At 40.1% G+C, this 22,908-nt stretch overlaps 1 protein-coding gene across 3 annotated transcripts in view; it reads right to left on the minus strand.

The window, feature by feature from the left end:
- Positions 1 to 2,748: 2,748 nt before the first annotated feature.
- cps1 (carbamoyl-phosphate synthase 1, mitochondrial) overlaps positions 2,749 to 22,908 on the minus strand; it is a 67,532-nt gene continuing 47,372 nt past the window's right edge. For 2 of the 3 annotated variants that reach the window (XM_074694431.1, XM_074694429.1), the window contains exons 31-38: positions 22,688 to 22,777; positions 21,356 to 21,526; positions 13,337 to 13,411; positions 13,127 to 13,225; positions 6,564 to 6,623; positions 6,269 to 6,381; positions 4,012 to 4,141; positions 2,749 to 3,909 (exon numbers count right to left, since the gene is read on the minus strand). In XM_074694431.1, the coding sequence (XP_074550532.1) occupies positions 3,796 to 3,909; positions 4,012 to 4,141; positions 6,269 to 6,381; positions 6,564 to 6,623; positions 13,127 to 13,225; positions 13,337 to 13,411; positions 21,356 to 21,526; positions 22,688 to 22,777 (852 nt within the window). In that variant the 3' untranslated portion in view covers positions 2,749 to 3,795. Of the gene's footprint in view, positions 3,910 to 4,011; positions 4,142 to 5,948; positions 6,061 to 6,268; positions 6,382 to 6,563; positions 6,624 to 13,126; positions 13,226 to 13,336; positions 13,412 to 21,355; positions 21,527 to 22,687; positions 22,778 to 22,908 lie in introns of those variants that run through there. The other variant, XM_074694430.1, reaches the window with a different exon arrangement.

Raw genomic sequence — 22,908 nt, forward strand, 5'->3', positions numbered from 1 at the left:
GTGAGAGAGCCAGCATACGGAAATAAGAGAGTGGATTTTGAAGATTCTTTCTTGCAGGGAAACACTGAAAACATAACAAGGGAGAGGAGGAACAAAGTTTCCACATGCATACTTTTGTTTTCTTTTATGGTTCATATCTGTAGCAAACATCAAATTCAAAAATCGATGATGACAACTCTGAACGTTTCAATGCTCCTTTATCAAGTGGAAGTTTTGATCATGTCTTCTTGCACTGCACTTATAAGTCCATACCAGCAAACAAAGATATGTGTCTGTGCCACTGAAGTCGGTCTTGGGAGTTTTAAATTCTCACATAACTTTCACCGGCTGTGCTGAAAAAGACATGTCCTTCGGAAATGGGTGAAAGAAAAACTTGTAACTTTCTCCCCACAGCAAGTAGACCATTAGAATCACATCATACTGCAATATGTGGTCACACTAGTGTTCCAGTTAGCACAGGAGGAGTTGAATTTCTTATGGTACGGCCTCACCAAATGTGAATTTGCGGCGAGATTACATACAAAGTCAATGCAAAGACGTATTTAGACGCTGATTCGGGCGTTTGCACATTTGGAGCGTTCACGTTGCCATCCACAGTTGTTATCCAGGTCATTAGAGCAGTAACATTGAAGGGGCTGTGAGGAGTTTCTAAATGATCATGAAAAAGTCTCCCTTCTGGATACATGCCTGATCGTAATCCACTCTTTAAAATGAGATTGTCAGCACCAATATAGGTGATTTCAAAATGCTACTTTTTAACTTCCCGATTGGGTCGAGCAGGACCTGATTGACTTGTCTGTATGACAACACCATGCCAGCTGACAAAGTTTAGTAGAGAGAAGAGAGATCTGTGTTTTTCTCTGCTGAAAACAATATCTGTGATTAATTTTGTAGTGATGGTGGATACTGGAGTCTAACTGTCAGACAGAAAAAGGACAGAAGAGCAGAAGAAAGATAAAAAGGAGAGAGATAGAGCACAAGCTAAAGGCTAACACAGGAGCTAAACTGTTTGTGCTAATGTCCATTCCAACCCACAGTCAGCAGTTATTCTGCAGTGGTCTGTTCAAACTTGAGAGTCTATCAATAAAATGAAGAGTGAGGTTACGTTAGCTCTGATTGGTAGATGACTGGCAGGACATAACCAGGATTCACTAACATTACACATTACAGACATTTCTTAGAGCACCGGGCTGCCAGAGTTACGTATGAATGGGTACTAAAGGACTGTACAAACTGACAGTTAGCTTGTTGACACAGCACTGGGCTGCTAGTGCTACATATGGCCGGCTACAAATGTATGGCACAGACTTACGTTTGTATATTTTCACTTTTTAAACGTACAGAGCAATGTAACTGTACTGATAAATACCTTAATTTGTTGCGTTGTATCCAGTGAAAAAAAAGAAAAAAAGAAAAAAAGGAAATTAGGAACACAAACACACACCTGGTTAAAAGTCACATCTTCACAACAGTGTGTGTGAGACTCCAGGCCAGAAGGTGGCGAGGCAGTTCAATTAAAACAGATTCTCCTCATAGCATCTTTAAAGGTCCCATATTGTACAAAAATCACTTTGAGTCTTTAAGTGAAATTTGTGGGTCTTTGGCTTCCCTCCCAGCCCACGAAATGTGATACTTGACGACCAAACCTGTACTTAGTAGTGCTTGTGAATGTAAAATCCTGACCTAAAACGAGCTGTTTGGATTTTGGGGATTTGCCGACGTCAGCGATTCCCTTTTTTGACCAATCAGGAGCAAATCCAGGCGCATTACCAACCATCCGCCAACAAATCTCAGACCATGTAAATGTGAGTTTTTTAAATGCTGTGGAACAGATGTAAGAGCTTTTCCTCAGTGTCCCCCCTGTCTCTGCGTTAGCGTCAGGATGCCAACTGTAGCTGCAGTTAGCCTGTTGTTTTAGCCTGTTTTAGCCTTGATTTATTGGCTTTTTGGACCAAAACATGTTACTACCATTCCATGAAGACATCAATGATCCATATTAAACTGCAGAAAAGGAGCAGGGGACCTTTAATCGTGCGGTGGTTAAGAAAAACTTTTTAAATACATTGATACACAGAGTGGATGGCACTCATTAAAACTATCTGCTGTCTGCTATCTGTCTGTCTGTGCAAGAAACCAATTGATTGTAATAAAAAATAAAAAAAGCTAAAAAGCTCAAGATATTTTGACTCTACACTTCCTTTAATCAGGATCATTATATTTTTGGGGCATAGTAATAAGAATCCCAATTAGTGTTTTCAAATCTTCTGCACAGAACCTTGTACAAAAGTGTGCGGATTTTCCTCTTCCCTCTTTAAGAAGAACATTTTTATTATGGCACTGTGTATGTTTTAAGTCTAAGCTGAAGACCTACTTCTTCAAAATAGCTTTTGACTCTGACCAGGGCTACCAGGTTTTATGTACACACTTTTATCCTGTTTTAATTTTTCTTTTCTTCTTTTATGGCATGAAGCAGTGTTGCACCTTAATCTGTATTTTTATGTTTGAATATTTTATTGTTTGCTTGTTTTTATACTGTCACTCCTCACACTGATGTAAAGCACTTTGGGTACCATTTTGGTTATTGTAAGGGGCTTTAGAAATAAAGACTGACTGACTGATTGGTTGATGTAACAGTGCAACCTCTCATGTATTAATGCATCTTGTTTCAAAGACTGTGTCCAGATCTAAAACAAACACACACAGAGAACAGGGATCATGAGAGAAACTTCATGTTTTGGTTCTGTGAGGATTCAATACAGCTTCATGAACAGAAGCAGCTGATGCTAATGTTTGTGTGTTATTAGTCTACAGTGTATAGTTAACAACACTTCGACTGTGAGGCTTTAAAATGCAGAGCAGGCTAAAACACAGTCTTAGTTTCAAACATACAATATATACACATTGATTCAAATATACAAACACACCAGCTGACATCCAGTTGAACTTTAAAGCCAGAGCGACACGTTAGCTCTTTAAAACACAAATTCCTTTTTTCTCAAACAACGCATACAAAAAAAACTGTATAGCACCTTCTTTTTCATACTGTTACATACAGTACTCATACTCTGTTAATGCTATTTCACCACAGGTTAAGAAAATATCTTAAGACTATTTGAAAAGAAAGGTGAAAAAAAGCTAATTCTTTGGTAAAAACTGAGCTTAGGAGAGCCAGGGAGCTGAAAAATGTCATTACTTCACATTCATGGATTCCCTAAATTATACAAAAAATAAAACACACTCAAACACTTTCAAAAGAAAACAGGAACAGAAGTGTAACAACAAAAACACTGCTCTTTGGGATTTCATTAACTAATTAATAAGCCACCTCTGGTCTCAAGTCTTATTATTGTTGTTTTAGTATGTTTGTTAAGCTTAGGAAGAATCCTAAAAGGGTCTGTTTGACCCCTGATATCCCAGGAATGACACTTTGAAATGTGTTTGTAACACTGGTAATTACTACAATTCATGAGAATGTATATAGCTTCATAAACTTTGTTGTTTACCCCAAATTGAAAGCCCAAAAATTATTTATAAGCACAACTAATCTGTACTTCTTTCCAAATTGAATCCAAAAGGTAGGATCTATAAACCCAGTTAAAACATATTTGACTTATTAACCAGTGGTATCACATTGCCCTGATGCATTAACAATGTTAATTACTGTGTTTTGGTCTAGTGACTGCATACTTCACCACACAGGATGAGAAATAAGACATTTTTAAGGACACTGCAGTAAGGGGTATTTGCTCCCACTCCAGGCTTCTGTGTAACTAAGGAATCCACAGGGGAGTAACTCTAGCGCTGCTGGCTAACACCTCTTTGTTGGCTCTCTTTCTGCCGGTAGTGAAAGAGGCTGGTGGTGTCCAGCTCACCCGCATAGCGAACAGCCTCCGCGAACAGCTTCACCACCTAACACACACAGAAGAAAAGTGAAGTCCTCCAAAGACAGAGAGACAACGCACAGATGAATCTAAGAGCTGTGCTCAGTCACTGACGTTGGATATTACTGACCTGGTAGTTGGTGATGAGGGGGACGCCGTAGTCAACAGCCATTCTGCGGATGGCAAAGTTATCCTTCAAGTGACGGGTGTTGTTGTTGGGCAGGTTGACCACCAAGTCAATGTGACCTTCACTGACGAGTCTGTTAATCAAAAATAAACCCAGGTAATGATTATAGCATCAAAGAATTTAAAAAATTCTACTAATACAGATTTATGCAACAAATGTAAAAGTTTAACATAAATAGGGATTTGATTCTATATAAAACCACCCAAATAGACATTTTTTTATGTTTTTTTTTTCCCATTTCTTTGTTGCCATAAGGAAAAATAAGTGGTCTTGTTTTCTACCAATTCGCTACACTAAATGTAGAGTCTGCAGAATTTTCCTAAAAAATTGAATTTTACCTGTTACAGGAATAATCTTGCTCAATTGTCACTTCTGGCCTCTATACATGTGTGTCAGTGTCTGTGTCTGCCTCAACCCCCTCCTCTGCCTGTATGTTGATGTTTTGGTTGTGTCAGGATATTTCTGGGTGCAGAGTAATTGTGGTTACATCAGCCAATCACACCATGCCCAGTGCGCAAGTGGCTTTTGCGTGTTGGTTAGCGAGTGGAAGAAGCTAACCAGAGTAGCTATAATAGTGGACGTAACTCGAAAGAGGAAAAACAGATTAAGATCTTTCCTAACCGAGGGTGAAGCTTGGCTTGACTTTTACTAGCTTTCAGGAAGTTGGAGAGCTAATCAGGTATGTGTCAAATACCTGTGTTAGCTTGTGCAAACATGCCGAGTCAGGTGCACGGCTCTCGAGTCTCTCTAGTAAGTGTGTTCACATAGTCACAGTTGGAGGCTGTGGGTGTGGGCTGCCGTTGGCACTGAGCCAAGGGAGGAGGAGCCTAATTTGAATGTTGTGTTTACCAACAAGCCACAAAAATTCCTGCTGACCCTACCTTTAACACACTAACTAGAACTGAAATCTACCAGATCTAGTTGACCTGGTTCTGGTTCTGGTTCATGCATTTATTTTTCTGAGGAGTTAAGTTGTGATTAGTTATTTAATACTTTAAAAATGTGCTGAACATCATGTTCAATGGCAATGACACTGACAACTCCATCATTCTGTAAATAGTAGAGAAAGAGTAACTAACACTAAAACCAGAGATATCAATACGTCAGATGTGTTTCTTTGCTAATCTGAAGGATGCTGACAAAATATTGTGGATTATTTAATTTAAATCCTTTGACCTCCTAAATATTTTACTTGCAGTAAGTCTTACACACACACTCACCAGCACACACAGCAGAGCCCTGGCTTCTGTATTGCCTTTTCATTTGAAGGCCTTTGACAGACAGCAAAGAATAAGGGCTGAATTCTAATGGAAATATGGAGGACAAACAACACTGACAACAAAGGTCGTGTTATTCACTATAAAGCGCTGGCCTCTATGCCACCTTCCACAGCTGATGCCAGCAAGCCTTATGAGTATCTGTGTGTGTGTGTGTGTGTGTGTGTGTGTGTGTGTGTGTGTGTGAAAGGAGGGGGAGGAGGTGTGTTGGTCCAGGCCGATTAAATTCCCCTTACATCCTCTTCTTCAGCAGCTCATTTCCAAACATATGGTCCAGATGGCTTCATTGTGGTGTGATCATGACTTGTTTGCGGAATCATTAGCTGACTATCACAGCCTGCTGCAATTATTCTATGTTCCTATAGTGTCAGACAGAGGTTGTGTTTCTGACAGCTCCAGTTTCTGACTGAGGCGGAGACTGGAACTATAATAAGAACAGCAGCTTACCTCCAAACGTAGGGAACTGGCCAATCAGAGCTGCTCTGGTTGATTTACTGCTGAAAAATGACTCTTTATTGTGGTGTTTCATTTTTGGCTGTTAGAAGATAAAATCAAGATGCTTTAGCTGGAGTTCCCCTGCATAAGACTTTCATCATGCTCCCAGTCCAGGCTTCACTTCTGGCTAACACAACGGCTCTGAACTTCTTGGTTTGCTGCGTCTTCTTTGATCTTGTCAGCATATTTCGGGGATAATGAAGGGGCTTTGCCCTTAGATCTAAATGCAGCATCTGATTAGATATTATATTTGATATCACAATATTCAATCTCATGAATTACAAATCATGGTTAAGCTTTGCCCCGGGAAAATTAACAGAGAGTCTTCACCTCAAGAGTTTTGGCTCAGAATCAAATTGGCTGGCTTTCTTTCACGAATGTGTCAAAAGAATAAAGTATCAATTATGTATTCAAAACGCAAATCAAACCTCTGAATGCTCGGCAAACTGGTGTCTTCTCCTTTCTGAGAGGGCCAGGCCACTGGAGTGGCCGGGACGTCATTGGCACACAGCCAGGCAGAAGTGGCTTCAGTGGCGTAGAGCTGATGGGCGGGGGGAAACAGGCATCAGTACAACACGTACAGAATGTTATAACAGTTAACTGGACCAAGATTAATCATTTTAGAGATTTTGATGATGAAGATGCAGAATAAACAGAAAGCTCTTTTAAGGAGTGTTGAAATGTAAAAAGCAAAACATAAAAAATCTTTCTTCCCAGCCTCACCTTGAAACCCTCCTCTTTAAGCTGGTGAGCTGTGGCCAGGAAGTTAGGTCGGAATGATTGCTATATGAGGGGAAAGGAAAGCATAAAACATCAGTTTATCTCCATAGAAAAACTGCAATATATTGTTCATGCAGAGAAAAGATGAAAGTCCACAAAACACAGCAAAAACTGAAAATCTCAGCAAGTTTTTGTCCTTTTTTAAATAAAAATGATATTAGACCCAATATGAGCCACATTCACCTGACAAACTTGTCTCTTCAAAACTTAATTAAGATATTCTGTATAACAGTATATCTGTTTCTATACCTGTACAAGATAACAAGACCCATTAGGAAGGATGGCTATGTAGACATGTTTTTATCAGCATGATGCAAACTTCAGGATGTAAACAGATCTTGCACTCTAATGCTTGTTACAATGACAGCGGCCTCTCTATTGCATCATTGACTCAAGACCTGACAAAAGAAAAGTAACAAAATAAAATCCTCAAACAACAAAAAGAAAACAAATAAAGAAAGTTTTCTGGTTATCTTTTTTGTTGACAGGTGTTTGAGCTGTAAAACTAAGATCCACTAGAGGGCAGTAAAGCAGCGACACACCTCCTCACTCTCTTTCATTTTCTCTAAAATCAGAAATACTGTATTAATCCCGAGGGAGCAATTTGGTGTGACCAGTTGTTTATCACACAGTAAAAAATGGGGTTATGAAATAGACGGTGAAATAAAATGAAACAGAATAAGAAATAAAACCAGTCAAGTGTGGCACAAGTAAAACAATGAGTGAGCAATAAAATGAGTAAGAAGTACAAAGGAAGTACAAAATAAAGTAATATTTGCACAATGAATGTGACAAGATGAGTAAATTTAAGATACTTTTGGTTTGATTAGAAGTGAAAAAATGTTGCATTAACAGATTTTGACATAAAACGTGATGTTTGTCACAGTGTAGCCAACAGATGGACTGACTCCACACTTGCTGGGTAAATCTTATCAACAGGTTCCCAAACAGAGTATCCGGGAAACTTTTTTTTTTTTTTTTAACTCTGATTCAGATTCAGACAACTTTAATAATCCTCGAAGGGTAATTCAATTTGCAGTTAAAGGATAAGTTCTGTTTATACAGCTTTTACATTGTTTATAGAATGAAGTAGAACAAAATACTCACCCAGAAGGTTTTCCTGATCCAAGCAGTGCTTCGGGAGATATTTAGATAAAAAATCGTGCAGCGGACGTCTGTATAATGGGATCCATCGGGGCATAGACAGCGCCGCTCCTAAAACTGCATTAATCGTCCAAAAACTCAAAACCTTTCAACAATATTCCATCATGGTCCGCTCCAGGTTAGTCCTCTGCTGCAGCCTGTGTCACTCCAGACAGTGCTGTGTGGCTGTACTGACCTCTGAACTTTTACATTTTTTACATTTGCCCCTTAAAGAAAGGAGGAAGTGTAGTCAGCTCTCCAGAGGGTACTGCGCATGCGCGGAGGGGCAAACGTAAACAAAGTCTTCGTCAGTTCAGAGGTCAGTACAGCCACACAGCACTGTCTGGAGTGACACAGACTGCAGCAGAGGACTAACCCAGAATATGGGTGAAAAACACGAGTTTTTTGAAAAAGTTAATGCAGTTTTAGGAGCGGCGCTGTCTATGCCCCGATGGATCCCATTATACAGACGTCCGCTGCACGATTTTTGATCTAAATATCTCCCGAAGCACTGCTTGGATCAGGAAAGCCTTCTGGGTGAGTATTTTGTTCTACTTCATTCTATAAACAATGTAAAAGCTGTATTAACCGAACTTATCCTTTAACCTGGCTTGTTGACTACATCATCTAAAACAGAACAAACAAATGCAAGCATACACAGCCTAATGTAAACACCCGTGATCACGTTCATTCAACTTCACTTTCACCTGTCAGTGCCACAGTAGATACAATGAATAAATAATAAATACAATGACAACAATGGACTTTCTCTTATCTCTGTCTCAGTGACAAGCGTCTGTCTATTGGTCACAGTCAGCTAACAGAACTCTACACATGTTTGGTCTGACAGCAAACAGTGAATTTCCCGTTGAGCATGTGTCTTCCACTGAGCTCCAGCTGTGTAGCGTACATCAGAACTGTTTGTTCATCTCTGCCTTGACTGAATACAATGATGCCTCTAGAAAGTGCTCAGTTCCTTCATGTGGAACACAAAGTGACAAATTCACATTTACCAGAAGCAAAACAGACGCCTTGTTGTTTGTTGTTTGACTTTTGTAAACGAAATGAATTTCCTGGTTTTGGTTCTTCTACATTTCTGTTGCTTTTGGAAAAAGTTTCCTGGCTTCAAGCAACTTAAATTCAAGCAAGTTTTTTGTTTTATCTTTCATAAAAATGCCACTTTGAGCTACACTCACCTGACAAGTCAAGAAAAAAGTCTTATTTCAAGATATTTTAAGACAAAAATGACGCTTGATTTGCTTTCTTTCATGTTTTTTGTACAAAAAATGAAGCAATTTTTTTCTGGCAGTTTTTTTTTTTTACCCTTTGTGAAAACAAATCTTATCTACCCAAGATGACACAAGCTAATCTTCTTTAATTTATCTAACAGTCAAATCAGTGGGTTGATTGGTATCACTTGCTAGAAAAGGGAAAGGCAGGCTGACTTTCTGTGGCTGTCCACATGATTCGTTTTTGAGAACCAGCAAATAAAAATAAGTGATCTTGAGAAAACAACTGAAATAAAAAAATAAATAAATAAAAAATAACGTAAAAAAAAAAAAAAAAATTAATTAATTAATTAAAAAAACAGACAAAAAAATGCCCAACTATTAACTTTTGGGCTTCCGTAAAATTACACACATTAGAATGTAAAACAAAAATTGACTGAAGTTGCCTCTTAAGCTGCTGCTTTGCATGGTTTAAAACCTTATGAGGGTCAGCTTGTTCACATATTGTTCACATATTGTTCGAAGTAAAGTGTGCCTGACTGAAATAAGAGTCTACTGAATCTTCAAAGACAGAAAAGAACTGTGTAGCGTACATCAGAACCTCCAGTTCTTCCAGAGGATTTTTATTTGTTATGGTTTTTGAGTTCCTGAGATTTTTAAAAACTACTGTATTTGCTCACAGAATGCAAAGGATGAATACAAACGCATTTAAGTTGTTAGACATCAGCCTCAAATGACCCACTTAATGGGCTCCACAAGCAGTGAAAGTGCTGAAAACTCCTTTGTGAGGCTTTGCTACTAATTTGCAGCTGACTGTGCTCAGACTGTGTGCCCTTCAGCTTAGTAAACAATATGCTTGCTAAAATTACTGCTGTCTGACTAAAACCACTGTGATATGGTTTGATATTCTTTGTATATTCTGCAGTCTGCTGTAATGAGACTCATATGACATACGAGTTTCTAATTCGGAGTGCAATTTTGACATACAGGCTTGTAATTTGTGCAAAAAGGGCTGCTTCTATAAAAAGGACAATGGTAAACAGTGACATTAGGAGAAGGTATAATGAATAGAAAGGTGTATAATTTCATGTTTCAGGATTGGGTCGACTGTAGCCATGTATCTAACGTCATTTACTCTGTTGTTAAGCGTGAAACAAGAAAACTCGCATCATCAGAGCTCCTAAAAAATGTATGTCACGTTAACACTGTTCTTAAAAGACTTTGTATTTCTTTTTCTTTTATTTGTACTTATATGAGGTATTTGTCAAACGTTTTCATGCAGTCTGTAAGTATGACTCAATGCCAGTTCAGCTACCTTGGCGGGAAACTGTCCAGGGCTGTGTACATCTAGAGGTCAAATCTACAATATAACTCGGCTCATCTTGACAAAACACAAACAAATAATCATTGAAATTGGTTTCCACTTTTCTTTGCCATCAGCCCTGTTCCACGGTGGCTGAGAAGTGCAAACAAAAATTACAAAGTTTAAAACACTTTAAGATTTTAACAAATTAATGTTTTAAGTAGGTGTGTCCCAGTCTGATATTAATATTGGTTATCGGTCCGATATCAGCAAAAAAACAAGTATCAGTATCGTACCGGAATGCATCTAAAATCTCCGATATAAGCAGTTTCTGTTTCCATTGGTTAATAATAAATGGGTCAGTTTTTCCTCATACCTATTGTTGCTGACTACTGCTCTTTGTTTGAATAATATCACTTAATCAAGCCTTTTCTAACATGACAGACATACTACAGAATAAGTAATAAAAGTATGCATGTTTAATGCTGATATCGTATCAGATTAATATGGGTATCAGCCAAAACTCAATGCTGCAGTATCAGGATCGTATCGGAAGTGAAAATGTAATATCGGGACATCCATAGTTTTAGCAAATCACTTTTTACAAAGGACAAAACAAATTCACAGGAAGCAAAGCACTTTTACGAGCATTGAGACAAATTTACCAAGTCAGAATTTTGACCAAAAGGGAATGTACTAAACTCCAAATGTGACCTGGCGTGATCATACCTAAGAGGTCGGCCAATTTGTGTTGATGGGAGATGATGAGGAAAGACATAGTAGTGTGAGATTTACAGAGTTTATAAAAAAGTTTAGTGTGAGTGCATTAAGTTTTGTCTGATCTGTGGAAGCCACTTTAGCCAAAAGCCATGATTTTGCTTTTCGTTTGTACTGTCTCTGGAATTTTTAAATGTTGTGGTGGAAACAGATGGATCAGATGGATAGATAGTTTGATTGTTGTGCAAAATGTTTTGCATATTCAGGCTGTTCCAATGTCTCCTGGGTGCTTGGTCCCTCCCTTTCCTTCACACCGTTAAAAATTCCAGCAAAAAAGCAAAATTGCAGTTCTTAGCTAAAGTGGGTTCTACAAAATGGACCAAACTGTAATTTTAATGCAACTATGTCTGTATACAACACTTTCTGTAAACACAAACTGACTGAACCCTCAGGTACAAACACTTTGGGGTCATGTTCCGCATTCAGTACATTAAATTGATTTTTTTTTTCAGGACTTGCAAAAGTGTAGCTAATTAAATTGAGTTTGTTTGATGGTAAAAAAATGTTTTTGTAAAATGTAAATTTGTTGACATTTGTAAAAGCGTTTCAAACTTTGTAATTTTGGACATGTTGGGTTCATATGTTGTTGTTTTGACTATTCTCATTGGTTTTGTTTATTTATTTTTCACTTTACTTTCTTGCATTACTTGCATGTGTTAAAGCATTCATTCAGTCAGTCATTCATTCATTCAATTTTGGTTCACACTTATCAGCCACTATACTGTTCCTTGACAATGGACTCTCAGAGTCCAAACAGGGCTGCATCCCCTGTGGGTAATGCACTCACTTTTAACTAGTGCCTCACATAACCACACTTCCAAAGCTCAAACTCTATCTCAGGTGGGCTTTACTGAAATGAAATGCACCAATTTTGAGTTGTAATTTTAAAATTCTATTGTTTATCTTTTTATCTAGTGTCATATATAATTTACTTTCTTGTAGCAGATCAAGTATTTCCTGCAGTTTCCAAGTGTTTGAAATGCAAAAGGAAGCAAATAAATAAACCTATCTTCATGAATATCTAGAACCAATGTGCTGCTCTAGATCCCATTGTTCAGTATGTGAAACACTTCAATCCTGACAGAAAGCCATGAAACTGTTGCTCAGCTCGGCTGGACACCTGATTAACTTGTTGATGGTTGAAGCAAACAGCCAAGTTGAACACAAAAGGATGGTTACTGTTACACAACTTCAAAGACAGATCTATGGTCTTCCTGTATTAACACATCAGCACCAAACCATGAAACTGCACCTCACAAGTCTACAGGACTAGATGAAGACCATTTCAAACCAGCTATCTCTTGAAACTATCACTAAATCACATCAGCGGTGTGTTCCTCATCCATCAGCCTAAAGTGTAGCTGCTCCTCAGCCATGTTACGGTACACATGCGACCCCAGGTACTTGCCTTGAAGTGGACCCATTCCCCAAGAGAACCAATTATCCAGCTGCTGTTGTGAGTGCTTTGTTTAAGCTGCATTAGTCAAGCTCGGGGTTTGGCAACCCAGGGTGGCAGCAACGCTTAATTACAAAAATCATGTAATGTGGTGTCATTAAGCCGAGCAGTGCTTAGGCTCACATTTTCTCCTTTTCTGCTCTGCAAGTTGATGCAGCAATAAGACAAGACGTCTTTTGACGGACAGGGGAATAAAAAAAAAAACTCTTTTTTTTTTTTAGGTAGGAAGTTTCTTTTTGGTTGAGGAAGATAAAAAGATGTTAGTGATTGAGTTTTACATCTTTTTAGCATCAGTTTTACTCAACTTTCCCTTTAGCTCCAGGGTATCTCAACCCGTCTGATCTTTCACATATCGCCACCTGAGTTTTTTTTTTTGTTTCACAGTCCTATGAAGGAATTAGACTCCCATGAATCAAGATGTGATTCAGTGTGAAACAAACTGAGGAGTGGCAGGCTGGCACTGCTAGGAGCTGATAGCCTGGAAGATTTGAGCCACCTGTTCAGACGGCGAGTTGTATTGGGCGCCTCGTGGGCAGGAAGCATCAAAAGGCAACACAAAACAGGAGGCAAGTGGACTTCCAGATGGCTGTAGTCTTACCTGAATCCCAATCAGTATGCCCTTCTGTGGGAGCTTGAAGCCTGTGGAGAGCATTGCCTTGAGGAAGGCTGAATAAATGTTTGGTCCAAAACAAGCTACCTGCGAAAAACACACAAATAGACACGAGTCTGTAAACATTTGCTACTCAAACAAGATGGTGAGCAGGAGAAAAAAAAAGAAAACGTCGATCAAAACAAGAGTGTGACTCACTTCTCCTGTGGAGGCCATCTCACAGCGGAGCACGGGGTCTGCATCCCTCAGCCGGGGCCAGGAGAACATGGGAGCCTGATGAGGACAGAGGGTTTATTTTCACTTGGTTTTTGCTAAAAATCACCAAAAACAAACAAAAAAAACGGTTCAAATTTAAAGCTGTGTTGATTGACCATGAAAAAAACTACAAACCAAAACAGCAGGAAAGTGAAGAAAGTGAGACATATAAACACTTCACATAAAACAGCAATCAATAGAGAATAATTCCCAGAATAAATAACATCAGTCAAAGGAAGCGTTCAAGGGATTTCATGACACTGCTGCCACCTAGTGAAAGATAAACTCTACTCCTTTAAAAACAGGTGACCCAAGCCAAAGGAGGTTACACAACATGCATTTGAGATAAAAACGGTTAAAAATGTCAGTTTGATAAAAAAACCAGCTTTATTTTGTCTTGTGCAAACTTTATTCCAACCACTTTCAGGGGAGCTCCAGCAGAGGCAACAAAGAGAAATTCAAAGAAATTAGTGATGCTTAAGACGGACTTTAAAGAGACCATCTAAAAAGAAAAGAGTCCTCTGAAACCGCAGGCATCTGTTCTTTGCTTTTAAAATCTGAGGAAGGGGTCGACACTGTATGGTGCCTGTCTGATAAATGCAGAGAAGAGAGGAAGTGGATGAAAGATCAGGGGTAGAGGAAGGGGAAAACAAAGGATGGGAATAAATGTGTGAGAAGAGGGAATAAGAAGAGGACATAAGAGGAATCAATCAATACAATAAGTGTAAAAACAAACAGAGCGGATGATAAAAGGCTGAGGAGGACGAGACAAGTGTGAAAGGAGGGGAAGGGAAAGATAACGCTTTTTTTTACAGAAGGACAAAGTGAATGGCAGCAAAGTGCAGAGACGAGACCGTCTTCTCGTTATTGTATTAGACACAAATTAAGAAAAGCGGAGCGCCATGTGGGAGGCCATTCGTATTCACCATTTAAAAGCAGACAACCACCATTACCTTGAAGAGAGACACAGAGAGGAAGAAGTGGCGTGGCATCGCGCCGTTCATGTGTACGCACACGCACACGCAGAGGCAAGGGGCCACTAGGGGGGGATTCATCCTTGAAGTGGGCTATCTAATCAGCTGAAAGTAATGTTTGAATACTAATGCAAGAAGGGACGCAGAGAGAGGGGAATGCAGACGGGGGAGCCTGCATCGCTTATCGCGGCTTTGTTCAAAAAGTCAGTGAAAGACAGAGGAGTACGCCGAGATAAAACAGCAGAATGTATCCAAGAAAGAAGATGAAAACGTGTGAGAGAAGCACACACGGAGAAGGGAAAACAGTGAGAGGTGAAGTTTAAATACTGCCTCGAGAGACGAGAGACTACCATTAAGAAGAAGGGACGTCATGAATACAGTGACAACGAGAGCCAGAAGGGGCCATCATTTCACATTCAGCTTCATTTGAAGCAAACGTTTAAAAATATGAGGCAAGAAGGAGAAATTTAAGCACAAACAGAAGCAGTGAGAAAAGTTAGTGTCATCACTAACACTGGTAATTATCTAAATGGCCTTAAAATGTGAAACACTTCTCAAGTCATCCCTGAATGTAATTACGAAAACCTCCCCGGTCTCAGTTTTAATGGTCTGTTCTCCAAATGCAATGGTGGGTCTGTGGGACAGGATGTGTGCAACTGTCACGATAACCAAGGCCATGCAACCACAACATCCCACCAAGGCACACAAGCACCACTTCCACACTACTTCCCCACCCCACACCAACCGCCCACTCTCAGACAGAAGAACTGTGAAGCTCCACAACATGAACAATGTTATCTCAGGGCACCAGCTGAGCCACAGTGGAGAAAGAAATGAATAAAGTAAGACATTTCCACATTACATTACTGCTCACTGTGCTGGTTGTTGTCGACAGAAGTGGCACCTGTGTAAATGTCTTTATATTCACAGCTGAATGGGAATAACAAGCTGCATTTGTATGTACAAATTAAATGTCAATTCACATTTTTAACTGAATATTACTGCAGATTATGACGTTTTAACATTTGACCGAAACAACCAGGACTTTGTCAATAATTCGAACACTGCAAAAACTAAAATCTTATTTAGCATTTATAACTTATTTAGGAAAAATAATCTTATTTGACTTAATTTGAGCCACATTCACCTGGCAAGTCCAGAAAAATGTCCTAATTCAAGATATTAAAGGCAAAAATGATGCCTGACTTGGTTGTAAAGAGTAAAAAAAAATCAGCCAGTGGGGTAAGAGAAATTAACGTGACATTTTTTTTGCATATCAAGAAGGTTTACTTGCTTTGTCGAGAGGCATTTCAAAGTTAGCATTTCTTCTAAAGCAGGATTCAGCAGGATTTTTCTAAAAAATAAAATTTCAACTTCCACAGGAACAATCCTGCTAAATGAAGTCTCCTGCAGGCCTATGTGTGTCAGTGGCTGCGTTTACATGCAGTCAGTACCAGCAACTATCACTACTAGTGATAACCCGCTTGCACACGACCATGTAAACACCAATAACTCTTTCGAAAGGGTTATTTTACATCATTTCACATCATTTTTTAAAACCTGAAAATCCTCCTGAGTTACTCTTTTTCTAACCTTACTATTCTGCCATGTATTCGCCTATCAGGATATCCCCATCCAAAGGAACATTAATTTGTGTTCTGCACATGTTCTGTTTGCAAGGAATCTTGGTCTTTTGAGTACAGGAAGTCCATCGTGCTGCTTTTGTTGTTGCTGTTGCTATGGATACAGGAAGAGGAAGCGGAAATAACGCACATTGCGTCATGACGTTCTTTGTGCGTCAAGATGTTGTCCGTGCATTGCTGTTTTGATTGGTATACCATGTAAAAAGGAATTCCTCTTTTTGCTCACGCTTATAAACTACTTTGGAATGTTCCAGAAACTGTAATATTGACTGCATGTTAATGTAGCCAGTGTCTGTGTCAGCCTTAACCCCCTCCTCTGCCTGTATGCTGATGTTTTGGTTCTATTGGGATGATTCTGGGAGAAGAGTAAGCGTGGTTACCTCAGCCAATCACAGAGCCCCCAGTGTGCAAGTGACTTCAAGTGAAGCTAATCAGAGCAGCTACGATAGTAGACATAACACAGAGGAAGAAAAGCACAGCCAAAGCGAAACAAACCACCAAGCAGATAAAGGGTTTTTTTAAACGTGGGTGAAGCTTGGCTTGACTTTCATTCTTTTTTGGGCACTTCGAAAGAAGCTCGGGACAAAGAGCAACACGAGTTGGATTTCTGCCAACCAGGTATGTGACAAATACCCGCGATTAGCTTGTGCTAACGTGCAAAGTCAGGTGCACGGCTCTCGAGTCTCTCCCACGTAGGAACACAATGCTACAGATGGTTGCTGGAGTAGCGAGTATGTTCACTAGGGGGAGCCGAGTTTGAATGTTGTGTTCACTAACAAGTAACAAAAACTCCTGCAGAGCCTACCTATGGAGGGATTATTTGTTTATCAACAACGCCGGATGGGGGCGCAACTTGGTTTGTCAACTGACGTGAAGGAGTTAACCACCAAAAAATGCATTTTTAAACTAAATATCATCACTTTTACGGATGGTAAATGGCTCCCAGGTTTGTGAAATAGCAGTAACTGGACAGAAGAGATCAGCAGGTGAACAGATGTTTTTAACAGAGAAATCCGGTGTGTACCTAGAGAAGTTTAAACACACACTTAATACTCATGACTGCATTATCCATGGACACTTCACAGACTGCGACAGACCAGGACGTAAACATGCGTCAACAAATCAGAAACTCTCCCAAACTAAGAAAAAAAGCACACAGACTTCTGAGTCTGACCCGGTTCAAGATAAAAGAACCAGAAAACTACATCCAGAGAACTGCACAAAATCAAATAAAGATGGTGCATTTAATTATTTACCCACAGACGTTCCCGGTGTTTCAATATAAAGTGTGACCCTGTTAACTGGTGACTCTCGGCTATAAATCACTGATACTGTCGGCTGATTTACCAGTTAGCATTGTTGCTATGAACTCCAAAACACTGGCTACTGTCAAAACTTGATAGACATTGCCTCTGTTGTCTAGTATCGTTTCTAAAAACTGACCACAAAACAACCGTACGTTTTGATGCTGCGAACAGGTTGAATTTAGTGTTTAAAAACCGCTTACTCGCCTTAAAGTGTTACTCTGGGATGGAACAAGTTGGGTCCTATCACAAGGTTTAGGGCAGAAATGACCCCTACAGCAGTGATTTTGTGCAGCAGAAGCCCAGAGCACTCGCACAAAAAAAATCTGATATCGGTCTGCATTCACGCTTCATTTAGAGAATTTTCAGCGCGTTGCTCTCACACAAAAACACCGCTAAATAAGGCTTTACGGTTGCTAGGCGCTACCCAAGTAGCTGCCTGTTGCAGCAGCTCTCTCGTCTTTGTCCGTTTCTTGTAATTTCTTCGTCTCTTTTTCGTCATCTTTGTATTTGGAGTGGATCATCACTTTGTATGGTTCATTGTCGGTCACGGACACCAAGCTTTTTGTGGCTTCGGCGGTATTTTTTACTACTTTTCTCCTGTGTTTGTCTGGAGATCCTACATGTAACCATGGCTGCATTGTTTACATGCGAAATTAGCTGTTAGCAGCCTGTAGCATGTCAATGCTAACTAGTGTAGGGCTTGATGATTTCCCTCGAGCTGAGGAGGAGGAGGTGAGGACGACGTGCTGGTTCTCGGATGTGAGCTGGGAGGTGACGACGTGGACCTGTCCTTCCATCCATCGTTGTTGGGAACGTGGGATCCAGCTCCTGGGGATGGACGAACTAGCTGTGCTAACCCAACGGCATCGTGCTGTTCCAGGCGTGGCTGATGGAGCTGACATCGGACGCCCCGACACATCGGAGGAGCTTCGCCTGCTGTGAGCAGACAGGATCCAGGAGACAGAGACTGAACAGACTGCTGGGGAGGCTCAGTCCTGGACCCTGTGGAGGTGGAGACTGGCTGGGCTGGAGAGTGGTGGACGAGTGGTGGACGGGATGTCGTCATCTAATTTCTTATGGACATTTTTGCACTTTCTATATTCTTTCTTACTTTTGTTTCCTTAAATGCTGCGGTGACTCCTGAATTTCCCCTCGGGGATAAATAAAGTATTTTCTATTCTATTCTATTCTATTCTAGTTCTCATCGTGTCGTAAAACGGCGCTACCTCCTCTGCAGAGCCACAGCTGGCTACGAGGCGCTCACTGCTTAGTGTATAGGTCCACGAGCGCGGCGTGCCAGATATAAACAAACGCAGGTAGTCTGCTAGGACGAAGAGACACGATGAGAACCAGAGCCCTATTTAGCGGTGTTTTTGTGTGAAAGTAACGCGCTGAAAATTCTCTAAATAAAGCGTGAATGCAGACTGATATGAGATTTTTTTTTTTTTTTTTCAGTGGGAGTCTGTTTATTTGTGTTTTTGGTCAAGTAAAAATTAGCCCCTTCTGAGTGCAGAGGAAACCAGCAGAGGAGCAGGGAGGGGGTGTTTGGTGCGAGTGCTCTGGGCTTCTGCTGCACAAAAACACTGCTGTAGGGGTAATTTCTGCCCTAAAGCTTGTGATAGGACCCAACTTGATCCATCCCGGAGTATCACTTTAATGAATGAAGCTAAATGCTGCTAATGTGGTCAAGATGCGTGCGCATCAGGATGACGTAGACTGATAATCCCTCTATACTGTTCGAGGATTGCAAGAAACAATTTAAGGTCTCTGTTTATTCAATGACCCTGAAAGGTTGAATTAAGTTATTGTTGAATAATTTTAAATGACTCCCAGGTGGGAAGTGTTACACAACACCGTGACGTTACAGCTAGGTATAGGATTTTTCAGCATCTGTTTTAATTGAGGCACCAGGTTCTCTAGAATAATGTATCTGCAGAGTCATCGCGATGCCCTGGGCAAAGGGACAAAACATTCAACTGATGGGAGGTTTTCCTCAGCCCATAACTATGCACTGGGGACAGACAGCAAACAACCAAATCCACTTCCTCCTCCTTAAAATGTGTCTTTCCTGCTCTCCTTCCTTTCAGTGCCATAAATATAACTGTGTTATTGTTCCTATGAGTTTGTATAAAAAGACAGAAATTACACAAAGGGGACTTGTTAGTGAAAAGAAAACACGGCCTCAAACGAGGGGACTGTCAGCTGAAGAAAAGAAGCAGGGAGAGCAACAGAGTGTGTTTGAAAGGAACGAGGCAGATAAATGGAGATGGTCTCTGGATGGCGATGAGTTGTGTCTGGTGATGATACATCAAAAACGATGAGAAGGAAGGCCGTAAAGGGTACAGTTGGTATCACCCACTCCCTGCTTAGGCTGCAGAAAGGTCTCGCTCGTATGAAAGGTTTGATGTTTTGGCAGCAGCACTGTGTTTAATAGGAAGGCAGAAAACGGTGCTACCTCGGAAACAACTGTTGTGTGTTGTGGCAGGATATCTGTCGAGGCCTGTATTAGTCAAGGGGTATGAAGTCTGTATCATAGACTCCAAGTAAACTCTGGATGTCTTTCAAGCCTGGTGCCTGGAGTATTCAGAGCTCTGATTAATATTCCTCTCCACTGTGCAGGCTAGAAATTGAAAACTTTAGGAGGTGAGGAAGAGTGGGGGGGATTATACCTGCGTGATTGGCTCCAAACTACAGCCATTGTTACAACAGCTCTGTTGTAATTAGAGGGAGAAATTACTTTGGAAAAAATAGCTTTGGAACAGCTGGTGACATGGAAACTCTCCTAACCAATCTAAGAAGTAAGCCTCCCAGCCGGTATGAGAAAGAAAGCACCACCACCCTCCTCCTCCTCCATGCCAAGGTGGAGGAAGAGAGCAGTAATTTCTGTCTTTATTATGTGACACAAAAGCAGCTGTAACAAGAACCACAGTACTTATTAACATATCACATATGTGAAGCTTTCAACATAGGAATCAATTTGCAGGATTAACCAGTGCAGAAGGCTGCAAGGAGTCAGAGACACTGTAATTAGGAGTTGTAAGGAAATTAAAACTGAAAGTTGTTAACAGCTCCACTAAAGTGAATTAATTATAAAACTCACTTTAGCAGAGCTGTTAACAACTTTCAGACCCATTACAATGAGTCCTAACATTTCACAACCTCATGTGTATCATGTTAGCTTCAGATAAGACCCTACGGAAGGTGAGAAGGAAAAAGTTAGCTTGATCTTGAAATCAACATAAAAACAGAGTGCTGTCCTATTTACTGACTCACCACAGTTTAAGACCATAGGCTGTATAATATGGGGAAGTAGACTCTATGATGTCACCAGTTTGTTTCTGGTGTGGAGTTCTGAAGCCTGTTGTCAGCAGACGCCATTTTGGAAATGCTAAACTTAACCTCATAATGCCTTTTATTCATGAAATCATGTCAAAATAACTTTTGTATAAGCCTACCAGGATCGGCCTTCTTCACATTTCTTTTAACAATCAGTGCCATACACGCTCCTCTGTCAGGCTCCTGTTGCATGTCCCACGAGTCAGGTCTGAACTGGGAAAGACTGCCTTTTCCTATTCTGCTCCTGAGGCCTGGAACAGACTACAGGAGCTGCTCAGGATTAATGACCTTTTACTATATGGGCTTTTTAGAAATTTTATTTTAAATTTCCACTCTTACGTGTGTAATTGTTTTATTTAAGTGTGACCTATTGTCATATTAATCATCACAGGTCTGATGATTTTAATGCCCTTTCTTAAAGTTTGTCTGTTTATTGTTTGGAGTTCTCCCAATTTCTTATGTACTTGACTCGTCATCATTTTAAATGAGGATGCCCCTCAATGATCTCTTGAGTATAAATAAAGATTGATTGATTGATTGATATCTGGTAGTGTGTTCAGTTGGTTGTTTGAAAACTCTGCATATAATGCAAACTTAGCTTCTCATTCTGTTAATTTCCCCATTAACCCCAAATTTCTTCAGTGCACTATAAAAACCTTAGAAAGAAAAAATATTCCACAGTTATTAGTCCAACAGTCTCACCTTGATGCCAACAAAGTCTACAGGAATGATGGGTTTCTCCAGCGAGGGCAGGCTGGCCTCATCCAAAGGCTCCCCCACCATCACTTTGGTCGCCACATTGATGAAGTCCACACCGATCGTTTTTGACACAAAGGGGAAGGAGCGGGACGCACGCAGGTTGCACTCGATCACCTAAAAGGTGAACAAACACAGTTGGTGCTAAGAAGTTTGTGAGCACTGAAATGACATACCCAACCTTATTCAACCCCCACCCAAAATTAGATTAAGCATTGCCACTGCCATTTTCCATTTACTGTCTGTCAGGTGGTATGTGGTAGTTGTGTTTATAGCTTTCTTTTAATTCATGTTTCTTTTAGCTAAATTGGTGTTAAAAGGATATAAAAAACTAAATATAACATGCACGTTAACTTTAATTTGGTGTCTTAGTTGACATGCCTCAGTTGTCAATGATGATGTAATTTTCTTTGATTGAAGGAGACGCTGTAATGCTTTCAGTTTCGTTTTTCTCTGCTTCACAGCAGAGGGCGCTCTTATCAACATGTGCTTCATTCTTCCTTTTTGAGCCACACGACTGATCCAGAGGCCCAAAACTTCCTCTTTTTCTTCATGGCTTCACACACTTGAATCCTGACTTATGTGTCATTTTCATATTGTTTTTAGCTTGTTAAAGCCAACTTTCCTTAAGGTCATGGGTTGGTGATAGTGTACGTCTTGGAGTTTTAGCACAAAGACCTTCAGCTTTTCGTCTTACTGCTGGTCATTTTGCAGTAATTTAAGGGTTTTCCATTTTCCTCCTCAGGAATCTGGAGTCAGCAGTTAACAGCCTCCTCTTTCTGCCACATCCTGGTCGTGTAGCCACTGTTTTTGCAAACTCTAACATCAAGACCTATTCCCACAGTATCTCAAGGAAAATTCAGTGCCTATGATTTCATTTTGTACCTGTTCTCTTGTTTTTTCAAAGCCGTATCTCTTCTCGTAACAATATTCTCCACTGTCCCAATTTTAACAAGCAGTCAGACCTCACCATCAACAAACCTGTATTTCATTTGTTCTATCTCAAGTACAACTGATGCAACCTCCAAAGCTCTTAATTGCATCAGGTTTGCTTTAGACAACACCTTACTTTCAAATGTGTCCTCTTACACGTAAACGAGGGACTCTATCCAGGGGTTTGAATCATTTCCAGACTGCAACAGTCATTAAAAGTGGCACTTGAGCTTTGCAAGAACTCATGCACACAAGTGATTTCATTTCATGAATGAGTTGTCTTTAATGCAATCAGTCGTGAAAGTGTTGATCAATTATTTAGACCAGTTGAGAAATGTTACCTACCATGACATCATTGCCTTTAACCAGGAATTGAGTGTTAAAAGGCCCCGAAATTTCAAATGCTTGCGCAATCTTCCGAGTGGCAATCTTAACCTGCGAGCAAAAGAAAAAGAACAATGTAAATGAGGCTGTCATGATGATTGCAGACAAAACACAAAAGTAGGAAACAATATGTTGCATTAAACTCTGTTAGGTTGAAATGTTTGTTTCCAAATGGAGCACAA

This window comes from Halichoeres trimaculatus, unplaced genomic scaffold (assembly GCF_033239565.1).
Source record: "Halichoeres trimaculatus isolate MK-OKI-2021-1 unplaced genomic scaffold, fHalTri1.1 fHalTri1_scaffold_19, whole genome shotgun sequence".
NCBI classification, from domain to species: domain Eukaryota; kingdom Metazoa; phylum Chordata; class Actinopteri; order Labriformes; family Labridae; genus Halichoeres; species Halichoeres trimaculatus.